Source organism: Delphinapterus leucas, chromosome 12 (assembly GCF_059928025.1).
Source record: "Delphinapterus leucas isolate spDelLeu-1000000601 "Yukka" chromosome 12, BTC_Dleu_Yukka2, whole genome shotgun sequence".
Lineage (NCBI taxonomy): Eukaryota > Metazoa > Chordata > Mammalia > Artiodactyla > Monodontidae > Delphinapterus > Delphinapterus leucas.
This window is the reverse complement of record NC_143140.1, coordinates 29,071,146-29,086,171: the sequence shown is the minus strand read 5'-3', so window position 1 is coordinate 29,086,171 and position 15,026 is coordinate 29,071,146. Positions and strand designations below refer to the sequence as shown.

The following is a 15,026-nucleotide window of genomic DNA, read 5'->3' as shown; positions in this document are numbered from 1 at the left end:
GGTGCCAGCTTCTGGAGGGTGCATCGTAGGCAAATGAGTGCCGCTTGTATTTCCTCACCCAGTAGGCTGTTTGAGCATCCTCCCTTCTGTGCTTCCTCTGTAGAGATTGAAACTTGAGGTGCTGTGCTCCTCTCCTTAGAGGTCCAGGTCTTAGCCATTTGGTGCCAACTTTTCTGTTTTAGAGGTTTGAGCCCTGAGCTCCGTGGACCCCCACCCCCGCCTTCCAGGCCCCGCACTGCCCATCCTCCAAGCTCCTGGCCTCTGATAACACGCCTCTTCCGTTTTGTTCCACAGCCCTTTAGGTGGTAGTGCTTCCTGCAGTCACTCATCTCTTGTTATCTTCATCTTCCCTTGTTAACTTTTTCAGCTTTCCAATATCTTTGTAACCAGTTTCCTGTATTACATATCTTGGGTTTGAATTACCCATTATGGTTTCTGTTTGTCTCATGCAAGGGGTTTTCCACTTTCTAGAATAAAGAGAAAAAGAGTTTTCATGAATCACTAAGTCCTTGACTACTTCTCTAGACTTAAGCCATGCCATTTCCCTCTTTCTCTCTATGCTTCTGTATTCTGAATTTTTTGTTGCCAAAACACGCACCTTCTGTTTTTGTCTCAAGGATATTGCAACTGGTAGACTGTACCAAGCACTGGTTCTCACCACACACCCCATCTCTCCTTCCCTTTTCCCTCCACCCCCAACAGAAGTTGCTGGATTAACTTCTGCACAATGCAGGTGGAGGCAGGATACTGTAGAGGTTGTCGAGATAGATTATTGTCTAGGTTTTAATAACACCTTTGCTATTTTGCCAGCTTTATGGCCTTGGGCAGGTTACTTACTGTGGTTTCAGTTTCCTCATCTGGAATATGGGAACAATAATTTTCCCTACATGGTAAGATTGTTGTAAGGCTTAATTGAGTTAATATAAAGGGCTTTGAACACTGCTCCGTGCATAGCCATTGCTCACTAAGTGATCACAACCTGATGTTATTATCAGCTACGTGAGAATCCCTCTGGGATGCCTTTCCTGATATCTGAACTCTGACAGATTCTGCCTTTTGTATGCTCCTGTAGTGCCTAGTACTTCACCTTGTCAATACTTATTATGTTTGGGATTATTTGTTTAATGTCTTGTTTTCTTGCTAAGGGTACAAATTATATGAAGTTAGATGAAGAACCTGTGCTGTTCATTGTTATATTTCTAGCATCTGTGCCTGATAACTCGTTGGCCCTTTAGTAAATATTTAAAAAAATTAACTGGTTAATTATTTAAAATAAAAAACCATAGTGAGTTTGATAGGAATTGGTACAAGAGATGGTGGTGAAATGAATCAATTTAAATGATCAACTTTTCTGTTTTTATTACCCACTATGAATGCTTTATAATAGGAGAGGAGAAATACCTGCTAATTTTGAAGCTGCTGTGGTATATGACCATCGAGGTTTAACATCCCATCTTATTTTATTGCCAAAGGAAAAAACATTTCTCAGACTCTGATTAGACTATATTTCTATTTTTTCTTTTTTCTGTAGCTTTAATATTTTCCCCCACCTTGTAAAAGCAATTTGAGCTTACTTCTAAAATTTCTTAAAAGTACAAAAAAATATAATAAGAAAAGCAAATATTATTGATAATTCCGCATAGAGATGACAATTCTCTGGTGTAGGCTTTCCTGTCTATTTTACTATTCATACAGAGTTTTATCTCCCTACCCCTCATAGTCATACATTCCGATTTTTAACTTGCTTTTTCTTCATTTAATATATTGTGGATCTCTTTCCATATTAATGAATATTGGTGATAAATTTAAATTATAAGATGTTTAAAGATTATTTTACCCTCAGACTACTATTAGGAATGTGAGTTAAAACTCTAAGGTGGTATTAGTTACCAATATTTTGTTTTTAATCAGTTTTCCTCTTTAATTATGTGCTTCCCGAATTGTATTAATGTATAATTGGTGGTTTTACTTGATTAGCTATCTCACATCTCAGTGACTGCAGCTTTTCTAGTCAAGCTGGAAAACCAGTATTTAAAGTAAAGCAGTTTACACGGAAATTCCCTGGTGGTACAGTGGTTAGGACTCTGTGCTTTCACTGCCGAGGGCCCAGGGTTTGATTCCTGGTCATGGACCTGAGATCCTGCAAGCTGTGCAGTGCAGAGCAGTGATAAATAAATAAATAAATAAAAGCAGTTTATAAATTTGGCTCTTCTGTTTTTTATATGGTTTGGTATATATACTTCAATATAAAAAGTGAATCAATGCTTTAATTCAGTGAAACTTCTGTACTTTTGTCTTTTTTTTTTTTTTTTTTTTTTTGCGGTACACGGGCCTCTCACTGTTGTGGCCTCTCCTGTTGCGGAGCACAGGCTCCGGACGCGCAGGCTCAGCGGCCATGGCTCACGGGCCCAGCTGCTCCGCGGCATGTGGGATCTTCCCGGACCGGGGCACGAACCCGTGTCCCCTGCATCGGCAGGCGGACTCTCAACCACTGCGCCACCAGGGAAGCCCTGTATTTTTGTCTTTTAATGAGAATGTATATAATACAAATAATTTGGTAATTCTGTATATTAAATTTGCAGTTGAGGTTATTTCCACATTCCTTACCTTTCTTCCCTAACAGGAAATAGCTTCGTATTTTTCATGGGTATCACGTAACAAAAGTACATGTGATTCGGAATGATTGGAGTTCAAACCAAAAATCACATTCCAGAAACTTCTGTTCCAAAGCCTGAAAATTTATATGTGCAGAAGAATCTCTGAATACCAACTGCTAAATAATTTCTCTGATATCTCTGCATATGTAAGCTGAGTTTCCCATGAGCAATCCTTTATAATGAATTCCATCTTCTAATGCCTTTCCTTCCTTGGTCTTTTAAATCTGTTTATGCATAAATATACATAGATAGTATTTTCTTTTAATTGATATTCCACTTGAAGTAAAAAGAAAAGTCTGATAGTAAGATATGTATGCATTCATATATATATATATATATATCTCAAATAAGTGTGTTAAAAAATGAATAGAGAATAATTATGACAGAAAAAGCAGAATGTACCAGCACCCTGGGATTTAATAATTATTCTATTTGAACATTATATTTAATTCTGAGCTTCTGGGCAGCCAGTGAAAAGGGAAATATTATTTCTGTTGTCATCTTATGATCAGAAGAGGGAAACCATTTCTTTATTTTTTTTTTTTTTGGCTGTGTTGGGTCTTCATTGCTGCATGCAGGCTTTCTCTAGTTGTGGTGAGTGGGGGCTACTCATCATTGTGGTGCGTGGGCTTCTCATTGTGGTGGCTTCTCTTGTTGTGGAGCATGGGCTGTAGGTGTGTGGGCTTCAGTAGTTGTGGCTCGCAGGCTCCAGAACTCAGGCTCAGTAGTTGTGCCGCACAGGCTTAGTTGCTCTGCGGCGTATGGGATCTTCCCAGACCAGGGATCGAACCCGTGTCCCCTGCATTGGCAAGCAGATTCTTAACCACTGTGCCACCAGGGAAGTCCTGTTTCTTTTTTCTGAATTCTGAAATTTGTTAGCATAAGCCAGCTTTTCTCACACTGTGAATATAGAATACTAATTCTGGACTTCCCTGGTAGCGCAGTGGTTAAGAATCCGCCTCCCAATGCGGAGGACATGGGTTCGAGCCCTGGTCCAGGAAGATCCCACATGCCGCGGAGCAACTAAGCCCGTGTGCCACAACTACTGAGCCTGCACTCTAGAGCCCGTGAGCCATGACTACTGAGTCTGTGTGCCACAAATACGGCAGCCCATGCACCTAGAGCCTGTGCTCCGCAGCAAGAGAAGCCACCGCAATGAGAAGCCCGTGCACTGCAACGAAGAGTAGCCCCCGCTCGCTGCAACTAGAGAAAGCCCGCGCGCAGCAACAAAGACCCAACGCAGCCAAAAATAAAAAAATGAATAAAATTAAATTAAAAAGAAAAGAAAAGAAAAGAATACTAATTCTGTCGGATATTAACAGATATCAGGATTAAGTTTAGGAAATAATGGGCTAAATAAGATAAACAGACTATTGTATGTTTTCTTTTTTTTTAAACTGGAGAAAAAGTTTAATAACATGTATACCTCCTATATACATGGGAGAGACCCAGGAAAACTGAGTTACTCCTTCCATGTTTTCTTACAACCTTAAATGTTCCTGATATGTATCTTGACTTTCCCAGAGAAAGATATAGTGTTTCCCTAATTTATTTTGCCATGAAATCCTAAAAGTAAATAATAAGCTTTGCAAAATGCTGACCTAGGTCCTTAAACAACATGATGGATTGTGTCTTCAGTACCATTTTTGCAGAAGGTATCACAGGCTTTTTATTTGCCCTATTCTTTTTTTTTTTTTTTTTGGCCAGTCAGCACGGCATGCGGGATCTTAGTTCCCCAACCAGGGATCAAACCCATGTCCCCTGCAGTAGAAGTGCAGAGTCTCAACCACTGGACCGCCAAGGAAGTCCTTATTTGCCCTATTCTTATGTTGATTGAAATTCTCTCTGAAATACCACGCAGGGCAAGGTTGACTTCTTCAAGAAGACTAGACTCTCCCTATCTACTAGGATTTGTCACTTTTGGAAAGCATGTGCAGGAGAGCTTTGGGAACTAAGTATTCCTGTTGTCTGCCAACCTGCTGGCCCGCAGTTGGTCTGACTTTCTCAGATGCACAGTCAGTCCAGACTGAGGCTGATTTTCTTTTTCCAAGTGCAACCTGAGTCTTCACAATCCCCATCTCCTAAGGATACAGCTCTTTCAATACATAGCAAGGGCCCGAGTCCTTCACCTCCTCTCCGGGGGCCTGCTACGACTAATTATTTTGAAAACACTAGTAACAGCATGCTTCCAATCCAGTCCCCAAATGTCAGCCCCTTTGGTCTGCCTTGCTGCTCTTCAGCCTGTTGTCACACACTTCTGTTACCTTAATCAGCCCTCCCATTTCTCCTCGTCCGTCCTGAACATGTCTCTCTGTTTTTTAGAACAGTTGTTTATGGGAAACAAATTGTCCTCTATATTAGCCGCCATGTACTACATTTGCTTCCGTCTCTTTGTTGAACGTTTCTTCTGTCCCCCAGCCTTAAGTTGATTTAGCTCTGTCTTTGAGTTGCTGCTTTTTTTTTTCTGACCTACCTCATGGGTAGGAAATTAGGCAGATGGTCCGCATTCTCCTCTATTCTCAGTGGTACATCCAGACTATTAGTCTTCCAGTGTTTCATTTAACAACAAACAAGACAACACAGTGATTCTTCTGTTCCTTTGAGGCTCATGACTTTCAACTTTCTAACTTATTGCTGTCAGATTTCTCTCATTCTTTGAAGAGTTTGGTACCTGGGTATGGTCTCCATTTTCATCCCAAATCTTGCTATTATCTGTTTGGTAGTATAGCCTGTTGGTCTGTAATTTCCTTGACTTGAATTCATCTGGACTTTATTTTTATATATGGTGTGCAGTAGAGCTCTGTTCTTGATGATCAACTAACTGGGAATCAGTGATAGTAACTCAGCCATTTGGAGGATGACACATTTTAAAGTATATAAATTCCCCCATATATTGATTGGCTAATAAAAATTCTCATGAGCTTGTGTTAAAAAATATTTTAATTTTATAGTAATGAATGAGAGTTGTACCTGAAATGGTGGTATCTGGTTATATCATCACATTAATTCAAAGAGAGAGGTTAGCTGTTTTGCTCACTGTTGTGTGGCAGAAGGAGCATTGGGTACTTTGACGTCTTGCTATTTGCAAATCACTTTCTTTTTTTACTGCAAAGTGGAGAGAGTAATTCCTATAGTTGTTGAGCCAATAAAATTCCGTAATTTCATATATGTGTGTTTGTGTGTTTTGTAAACTTTGATGTTTAAGATCTAATAAAAATTAGAGAACCGTTCTCTCCTAAGATGGGTTATAAGGTTGCTCTTGAACATCACATTGTTTCCGTAAAAAGCTTTGATTTCTCTATACCGTATGTTTTTTATAGGAAACAAAAACGTCTTTAAAAAAGATTTTGTTATTTGTGGTACTTTAATTTGAATGATGGTGGAGGGGGGACTCTGGTGAACATTATTCCAGGCAGCTATTGTAAGTCTAAGGAAAAACAATTCAACTGTTATTTCTTACGACTCTATTCTTGAATTTTCCTGTTAATATTATCTTTTTAATGTTTCATTTAAGGTATATGATGTTGATTGATGGCACAAATGAAGTTTTTATGATTGATAGAGATAATTCAGTGTTTCATGTTTCAAATCTGGAATTTCCATTTCGTAAGGATCTCCGCATGCATTTATCAAATACTCTCCTAGATGGGGTAAGTCATATTTTATCTTTTTTTTAAAAAAATCAAACATTGCTGTTTTTCTTTCTTGTGCAAGTAAATCTGTATTTTTAATAATTAAACAGGAAATTTAGAATCAGATCCAGTTTTTTTTTAAAGTTTTTTTTATTGGTGTATAATTGACAGTTAAAAAATTGAATCTAGTTTTTGTTAAGATGTTAAATTCCATTTATCTCTTACCTGCACTTACTGTCACTTGATCATTGTCTTAGATACAGAATAAGTGAACAAAATTAAATCTTAATTCTTTTGTTCTTTGTGATTGAAAAAAATTCTTATTGAAAAACTCATTTTATTGTTTTACTTGTCAGTTGAATTTTAATTGAGTGATATGACATATCACATTTTTCCTTGGCTCTTTAGCTATATGAACTAATAGTTCTTGTTGAAAGAGGATCGTGTCTTTGAAAGCAGCCACTTGTACTTTTACATTTGAATTTTGAAAGCTGATAAGAATTTTCCCATTCAGACAATCTATACTTAATAATCATAAAATTGCTTGATTAAAAATATTTTAACTTTCTCCTGTGCAGACAGCTTTCTTCTCCCCAATTCTAAATGTATTCGTTCATTGTAAATAAAAATTAAAATAATACAGAACATTACAAAAAAGCTGGTAAAAATCACCTGAACTCTTAACCATTGGAGTAACTTCTGTTATCATTTTGATGAACATTATTCCAGACTTTTCTCTGTGCCGGAACATTCAATCTTACATCTGCTCCTGAAGGATTCACATTCATATTAGTAATACTAACTCAGAGCATAGATTCTTAAACAGAATGTCTATCAGAATCTTTTGGGGACTTGGGACCCCTTCCAGTCCCAGTAAGATTCTGAGTACAGGTACCTCTGCCCTGGCTGAAAATGAGTACTTTGGTCAAATATGTACCCACGTGGATAGTTACATAATTTTGCATGAAAAGATTTAAATGTTACATCTGTTTTGTAATTTGTGTTGTTTTCACTTAGCAATGTGTTTTGGACCTTTTTCACATAAAAGTCTGAATGATAGACCACTGTATATGTAAACACTGTAATTTAGGGTTTCCAGACTATCTTGCTTATGAAAATTATAGGGGATGCTTGTTAAAAATATGGCCTATCCCAGTAGCCTATCCTAGACCTAGTGAATTAGACTCTCCCAGGGGTCAAGTTATCTTTATTTTTAATAAGTGCCCAAGTGATTTTAATTAGGCAAGTTTGACAAACAATTCTGTAATTAATTTAGCCAGCCCTCTTTTGGTGGACATTTGGATTTTTTGTATTATAAAACATACCTGTATGCATATCCTTATACCTTTTTCTTTCACAGTTGTGCAGTTTTTTTTTTTGTTTTTTTTTGCGGTACGTGGGCCTCTCACTGCTGTGGCCTCTCCCATTGCGGAGCAACAGGCTCCAGACGCGCAGGCTCAGTGGCCATGGCCCACGGGCGCAGCCGCTCTGCGGCATGTGGGATCCTCCCGGACTGGGGCACGAACCCGTGTCCCCTGCATCGGCAGGCCGACTCCCAACCACTGCGCCACCAGGGAAGCCCAATTGTGCAGTTTTATAATTAAGATTCTTAGAAGTGAGATTCTACTTAAAGTAACTGAGGAAAAAAGAACTAAATTGGCACAAATAATTAGGTTTCAGCTTGGCTTGCTTCAGGCTGGATCTGGGGACTCAAGTGATATGGGCCATGCTGTCTTTCTCTCTCTTTCTTTGCTTACTTGTCTGTCTGTTCTCACTCTGCATGAAGGCTCTTTCCATGTGGGAGGCAAGTTGCCTTGCAACCCAAGCAGAAAGGGAACTTTTCTCTCCCAATATCCATATATCAATCCCAGGGAAGATTCCAGAGGGCCTTGCCTAAGTTATACATATATCCAAGGAAGAGAGACAGTGGAGACCAGGGGCTCATAGGTGGCAGTACCACTTGGAGTACAAGAAACGTAGTCCTCCCAAGGCAGGGACAGTAACCTGATACACTGTACTGTGTTCACTATGCTGGATTTGGGGGCATTACCCGTTTTAAACATTGACATGTATAATTGCCACCCTTCTTTCCAGAAAGTTTGAACACATGTATAGTTCAGCCATCCATTTGTAAAGGATCTATGCACTGTCTTATTAAACACTGGGTTTTGAAAATTTTAAATCTTCTAATTTTAAATGACTTTTTCATTTTAGGAGACAGTATAGCATAGTGGTTAAGAGCCCTGACTCTAACTGATGGTGTCTTATTGGCTCCATGAGTTATTGTATGAGGGCCCTAATATCGTTTACTCAGTTTCATCATCTGTAGTGAAGTTAGGCTAATAACAGTACTTAGGTCTTGGTGCTGTTGTGAAGATTAAGTTGGATAGTTTATATAAAGTGCTAATAATAGTGTCTGGCACATAGTGAAATAAATGTTTACCTCTTAATTTATGTGAATTGTTAAGGAGGTTTAATATTTTTTCACTTCTGTTTTACTGTATTTAGTACAGTACAGAGTTACTATATTTCTTCTGTGAGTTGCCCATTCAGATCTTTCATACATTTTTCTGTTGGGTGTTCATGTTTTTCTTACTGATTTATGAGAAGTTTTTGTCTATTGGGGTATTACTTTATGTCCCATATTTTGAAAAAGTAATATTTTTTCTGGTGTTTTGGGTGGCACAGGTTTAAATTTATGTAGGTAAATTATAAACACCTTGTTTTTTTTAAAAAAATATTTATTGGAGTATAGTTGATTTACAATGTTGTGTTAGTTTTAGATGTACAGCAAAGTGAATCAGTTATGCATATACATAATTCACTCTTCTTTAGATTCTTTTCCATATAGGTTATTACAGAGTACTGAGTAGAGTTCCCTGTGCTATATAGTATGTCCTTATTATCTATTTTATATATAGTAGTTAAACACCTTGTTTTTTAATATTTGGCTTTTGTGTCATTTTAAGAAAGAGATATTTTTACTTCAGAATTATTATAATAGTCCCCTGTTTTTCCTTCTAATACTTTTATGGTTTCATTTACATATTTAAATATTTGATCTATCCACGATACATTTTGGTAAAATGAGTAAGATAGGGATACAGTTTTATTTATTTCCAAATGTCTAAATTGTTACCTCAGCACCAGTCTGCTAATGTATTTTTCCTTTTTAATTAGGTATATCATTTTTATTGTATATGGGATTCCCTTATATCGTTGTTTGTTTCTTGATTCGCTTTCCCATTCCATTAATATTTTGGTCTTTCTGTGGTAGTTTTAGGTTGACTTACAGGCTGTAACTTTAGCATACAATTTAATGTCTGATAGTGCAAGGATATCCAATCTCTTGGCTATTCTGAAGTTTGTCACTTAGATTTTGCTCTCTTTATTTAGCTTTCTGGTGAACAAGGCTATTTGAGAAGTTAGGCTGAATTAGTGTGTTACACTTTATGTGCAAATCTGTACAACAAGAAGCTTGTATTTTTCTCTGCAGAATGATCTCTGGTAGGCTTATCTCCAGACCATTTACCTTTCTGTTTGCTATGTTTGGTTGTGTGGTTTATCTCTTTGCCACACCTTCACTATTTTTCTTTGGAGGGAAAAGGGACTCTACATCTTTCTTATGGCTTCCCACAACTGTAAGTTTCTTTTCTACAGGGATACTGCTCATGTTCTTTAATATTTATTCACTTTTTCAGTATTGAACCTTTTTCACAAGGCAGATTGAATTATATCTGGCTAATAGTCTCTGGAATTTGTATGAGAATGCTTCCTGTCTTAAGATGAAATTTGCGTCTCTGTTTCAGATTTATATCAGTGATATTGGGAAAATAGTGAGTAGCTTGTGAATGTTCATTTAAACTCTCAATGATAGAATTACCCTAATGAAAGCCACATGCATAAAATATGTATTTATTTGTTTAACAGAGGGAGTACCATTTTCCAAGTGACCTGAATGCTTGTTGCCCCAATCCCATGTGCTTTTTAAAAAATTTACCAGGTAAATATTGGAGTGTGCAAGCCAGAAGATGGAAGACTGTGATTGGAGAATGAGATGTTTGAATCAGCCAGTTCTGAGGTATAGTTTTGGGTGATGAGAAGGTTCAGGATGTGACCTAGAGAGAGTGAGAGTTTGAGGTTGTGTGGAGAAGAGCAGTGGGCATGAGATCAAGGAAAATTTTAGATGGGTCATAAGGAGTGATGACAGAAGTCCAGGGAGAGGTTGACTGAGCTGGATATGAAGATTAGAAAGAAGCAAAGAAGGTAGTATAGTTGATTGAGACTGAGTGGCAAATGGAGACTGAGCGAAGAGTAACTATAGAGTCACAGAATTGTCTATACTGTGTACTCTGTGAGGCTACTAGTATTATAAATTTTCATTCCTGTGACGGTGTGCGTGGTAAAATATTTTGACATATATACGTAAACCTTTTAACACATTTGTGCGTGTGCGCGCACGCATGCTGCACGTGCACACACACACCCCCTTGTGGTTGACAGAGCCACTGCATAAGGTTGGAAGTATTGCTACTGCACATCTCCAAGGTGTTCCGTTCTTATCGTAGTTGATGTGACAGCTACCCCTGGAGTTGTGCTGTCCATAATCTGCATGGCCAATACAGCAGCTCTGGTAATTGGTTCATGGGAACAGCAAGAACATTTATTTTGGTTTTTGTTACTTTCATTTTATTTAAGATAGTTTTTTAACATCGTAATTCATAAAATAAAAGGAAGAAAAAGACTCAAGTTATAGCATTTGCAAAAGTTTAGTGTAGTTTTTCATTCCTATCATGTACCACACCAGGAGTGCAGGCATTGCTTAGAAGGTTGAGGAGAAGGCCTCACCCTGGAGATATCTTACTTCATTGGGTTGGGACGGAGAATGATAGGTAACGAATGAAACGATAACCCGAAGACTGGCATTTAAAGCAAGTCTTTTGGTTGTTTAGAGGAGAAATGAATTATATCTAGTTAGAAACTAAAGATGGTTTATAGAGGAGTTGGCATTAGATATGGGAAGATTTCTATAGAAAGAGATTTTTGTTGGACATGGGCCAAGGGCATTCCAGGTAGGAAATAATGCTTAAAAATTAGATGCTTAACCACCTGCAGATTTAACTTAGCAGTACTATTTATTTTCACCCCAAACTTGGATAACTGAGAGCAACATAATAGACTCTTGTGAGGTTTTAAAATAGCAATATGATTCATGATGTCAGTTTACTTGGACCAGAATTATAGTTGCCATATCTGTTTTTCCACTTAGTTAATTAAAACAGTCCTCTGTAGTTTCCTGTTTCTTCTACATTTTCATTTGCAAATTGTTTTTGTAAAATTCCAAATCCAAGAATAACTCAAACTGCCTAATTGTCTGGCTGTCGTATGTGAGCGTTTAAGCTTTTGTTTTGCTCTCTAGATTATGTTCTTTGACCCACAGAATGTGGAAAATAGGAGTTTAGAAATACGGCAGTAATTCACTTGAAACAAATCAGTGAAGTTCAATCAATTTTATACTGAGGATAAGAGGAGGATATAACAGTTAATCATTAAAGTTAATAACAAAAATCTTGGGAAAATGGCATGTCTTTTCATCTGTTAATTTTTTATAAAGGAATATGCATGCTCATTGTTAAAATTTTAGGAAGTCTGTATGTTATAAAATAGAACTCAACTATCAAGAAGAGATTAAATTTTAACATTTTGATGTATTTCCTTTTAGTCATTTTGTTGTGCCTGTATTTATAGAACGTGTGTAATCAACACGTACATAGCTGACGTTTAATATATGCTGTTTATCTGGGGTTCCATCATTTTCCTTCGCTCTGAAGAACTGATTTTAGGATTTCTTTTTCTTTTTAAAATTTAACTTTATTGAAAAAGTTGAAATATAGTTTACCATTCTAAGGTATATAAGTCAGTGGTTTTTAGTATTCACAATATTATGCAACCACTGCTATCTAATTCAGGAACATTTCATCACTTAACTATGATAATTAGAACCAAGTGGGCCTTATCTGAAAGGATTTCAAGGAATGGGTTACCTTTGAGATGAGCTTTGAAGGCCCACAGGTTTTCCACAGTTAATTACTTCCTTTCATTAAAACCCTTCAGTGGGGGCTTCCCTGGTGGTGCAGTGGTTAAGAATCCGCCTGCCAGTTCAGGGGACACGGGTTCAAGCCCTGGTCTGGGAAGATCCCACATGCCGCGGAACAACTAAGCCCGTGCACCACAACTACTGAGCCTGTGCTCTAGAGCATGAGAGCCACAACTACTGAGACTGTGAGCCACAACTACTGAAGCCCATGTGCCTAGAGCCCGTGCTCTGCAACAAGAGAAGCCACCACAATGAGAAGCCTGCACACCACAACAAAGAGTAGCCCCCACTCACCGCAGCTAGAGAAAGCCCACATGCAGCAATGAAGACCCAATGCAGCCAAAAATAAATAAATAAAACAAATTTATATTTAAAAAACCCAAAACACCCCTTCAGTGGTTCTCCATTGCTTAAAGCATGAAAGCCAAAGTACATAATGTAATATTCCTTATATCTGGGCCGCGCCTAAGCATTTAACATCATCTTTGACTGTGAGCCCTTGAAAGCATAAGTCCCACCTATTACTGAGCTTTGGATAGTTTACCACCTTCTCCATGCCTTTTAAATACCATTTGGCGTGTCCACCATCCTGCTAGAAGATATCCACCACATCTTTCAGGATTCAGCTAATGGGTTTCTCACCTTATTATCAAACCTTTGTCTTACTCTTCATGTAGAAATAACCACTCCTTCTCCTTATGTTTATACAATGTGCCCTTATTGACTGGAATAGTAAAGGTATATACTTGTTGTCTTAGTATAGTTATTAATAGCCATCTCTCACTCTCAAAAGTATCCTGGTTTAGACAGATAGCTACATGGTCATTCTCTCTGTATGGCCATCTGTCATTAAAACTGTAGCTCTTCCTTCGACCTAGCTACTTATATATTTTCCTCTCTTTCTATTACTCTGAGCCCCTTGAAGCTAGGGACTGGGTGCTTAATGTCTCCAGCACTTAGAGCATAGAGTATAGTTTGTGCTCAGGAAATATTAAATGGGTAGGCAGAAGAGTGGATGCCTGGGAACTTCAGATAAAGGCAATGGAATATGGAGAAGTACAGAGGATAGGAAAGTTCAAACATGCAGATTTTGGGGTTTTTTTGGTAGGGCCCATAATAAAGGATTCAGCATCTTTTTTCTGTGGGTTTACAATTTTCATCAAAAGTAGAACGTTTTTGTGCATTTCTACCCTTCCACCTGTTGAAAATTTAATTACTAATGTTCTTTCATTAAAACAACAACAACAAACTTTTCTGTTTCGTTTTGGATCGTTTGTATTGATTTGTCTTCACGTTCATGAATCTCTCCTTCTCCAGCATCTAAACCACTGTCCATCCCAACCACAGTATTTTTCACCTCAGACATTGTAGTTTTCACCTCTGGAAATTGAATTTGAGTCTTTTTTAAGTCTTCTGTGTCTCTACTTACCTTTTTGAATATATGGAATACTGTTAGAATATTCTTGCCTGCTAGCTCTAACATCGCTCACAGTTTTAGTCCTATTTTGATGGATTTTTTTCTCCTCTTTATGAGTTGTATATTTTTGTCTCTTTGCATACCTGGTAATTTTTGATTGGCTGCCAGACGTTTTGAATTTTACCTTGTTGGGGGCTCAATATTTTTGTATTCCTATAACTATTCTTGAGCTTTGTTCTGAGATGCAGTTAATTTACTTGGGACTAGTTTGTACCTTTTGAGTCTTGTTTTTAAGATTTGTTAGGTGAGGAGTCTTTAGGGATAATTATCCTCCACTACTGAGATAAGATCCTTCTGAGTACTCAATGCCCTGTGAGTTATGAGACTTTCTAATCTGGCTGGTGGGAACAGGAGTTATTCCCAACCTTGTTGAGTGACATGTATGGTTCTCTTTAAGATTTTTGGGTACTTCTTTGCCTGACCTTGAGTAGTTTCCTCACATGCTTGCTTTGCTGAATATTCATGGGGGTCTATCTGAAGACATCCCTCTCCCACCCTATCCTCTGCTGTGAAAACTCTAGCCTCATTGGTCTCCCTAGACAACCTGGTCTATTTTCTCAATTCAGGGAGACTGCTGGGCTCTCCTGGGCTCCCCCTGCCTGCATTGAAGCCTGGAAACTCTCCTCGACCAATAAGCTGGGACAGTTGTAGGGCTCATATAGTTATTTACTGTTTCCTAGGAGTTACTGTACTTTGTTGCTGGATGTCTAGTGCCTTGAAGATCATTTCTTCATATATTTTGTCCACCACACAGCCTAGGTCTTTGTTAGAATCCCTGGGTTCTCTTCTCTTTTAAAAACTGTGGGTAAATGTTTTCTTCAGCTAGTTGGGAGCCATATTTTATTCCAGTAATGCTCAGATTGTTTCTCCAAGTCAACACGCAGTCCCGTAGCCTTTATTTCAGACAGGAGGAGTGTTCTGCTATTTTAATTACTTTTTAATCGGAAGAGGGAAAAAAGAAGACAAGAATAACCACTGAGTTTCCTTCTCTATATTTAAATGTAATAGTGACAGTTATCAATGATTTGTCATTTTACAAGTAGGGCTTTTGGGGGTTTAGTGGGCTTGGAGGTGAACCCTTTTTGTTTTATCAGAATTTTGGTAGTTTCCATGGCTATCAGTTTTTAAACTTACTGGTTTGTTTATTCCTTTTTACTTGTTTA

General features: G+C 37.9%; 1 protein-coding gene across 10 annotated transcripts in view; it reads left to right on the top strand.

The window, feature by feature from the left end:
• The window catches only part of RNGTT (RNA guanylyltransferase and 5'-phosphatase), a 220,065-nt gene that overhangs the window by 57,953 nt on the left and 147,086 nt on the right, over positions 1-15,026 (top strand). For all 10 annotated transcript variants that reach the window (XR_016395150.1, XM_089921849.1, XM_089921848.1 and 7 more), the window contains one exon: positions 6,172-6,307. Coding sequence is in view for 9 of the 10 variants with exons in the window: in XM_089921849.1 (XP_089777975.1) it covers positions 6,172-6,307 (136 nt within the window). In the remaining variant the exon portion in view is untranslated. The remainder of the gene's footprint in view (positions 1-6,171; positions 6,308-15,026) is intronic.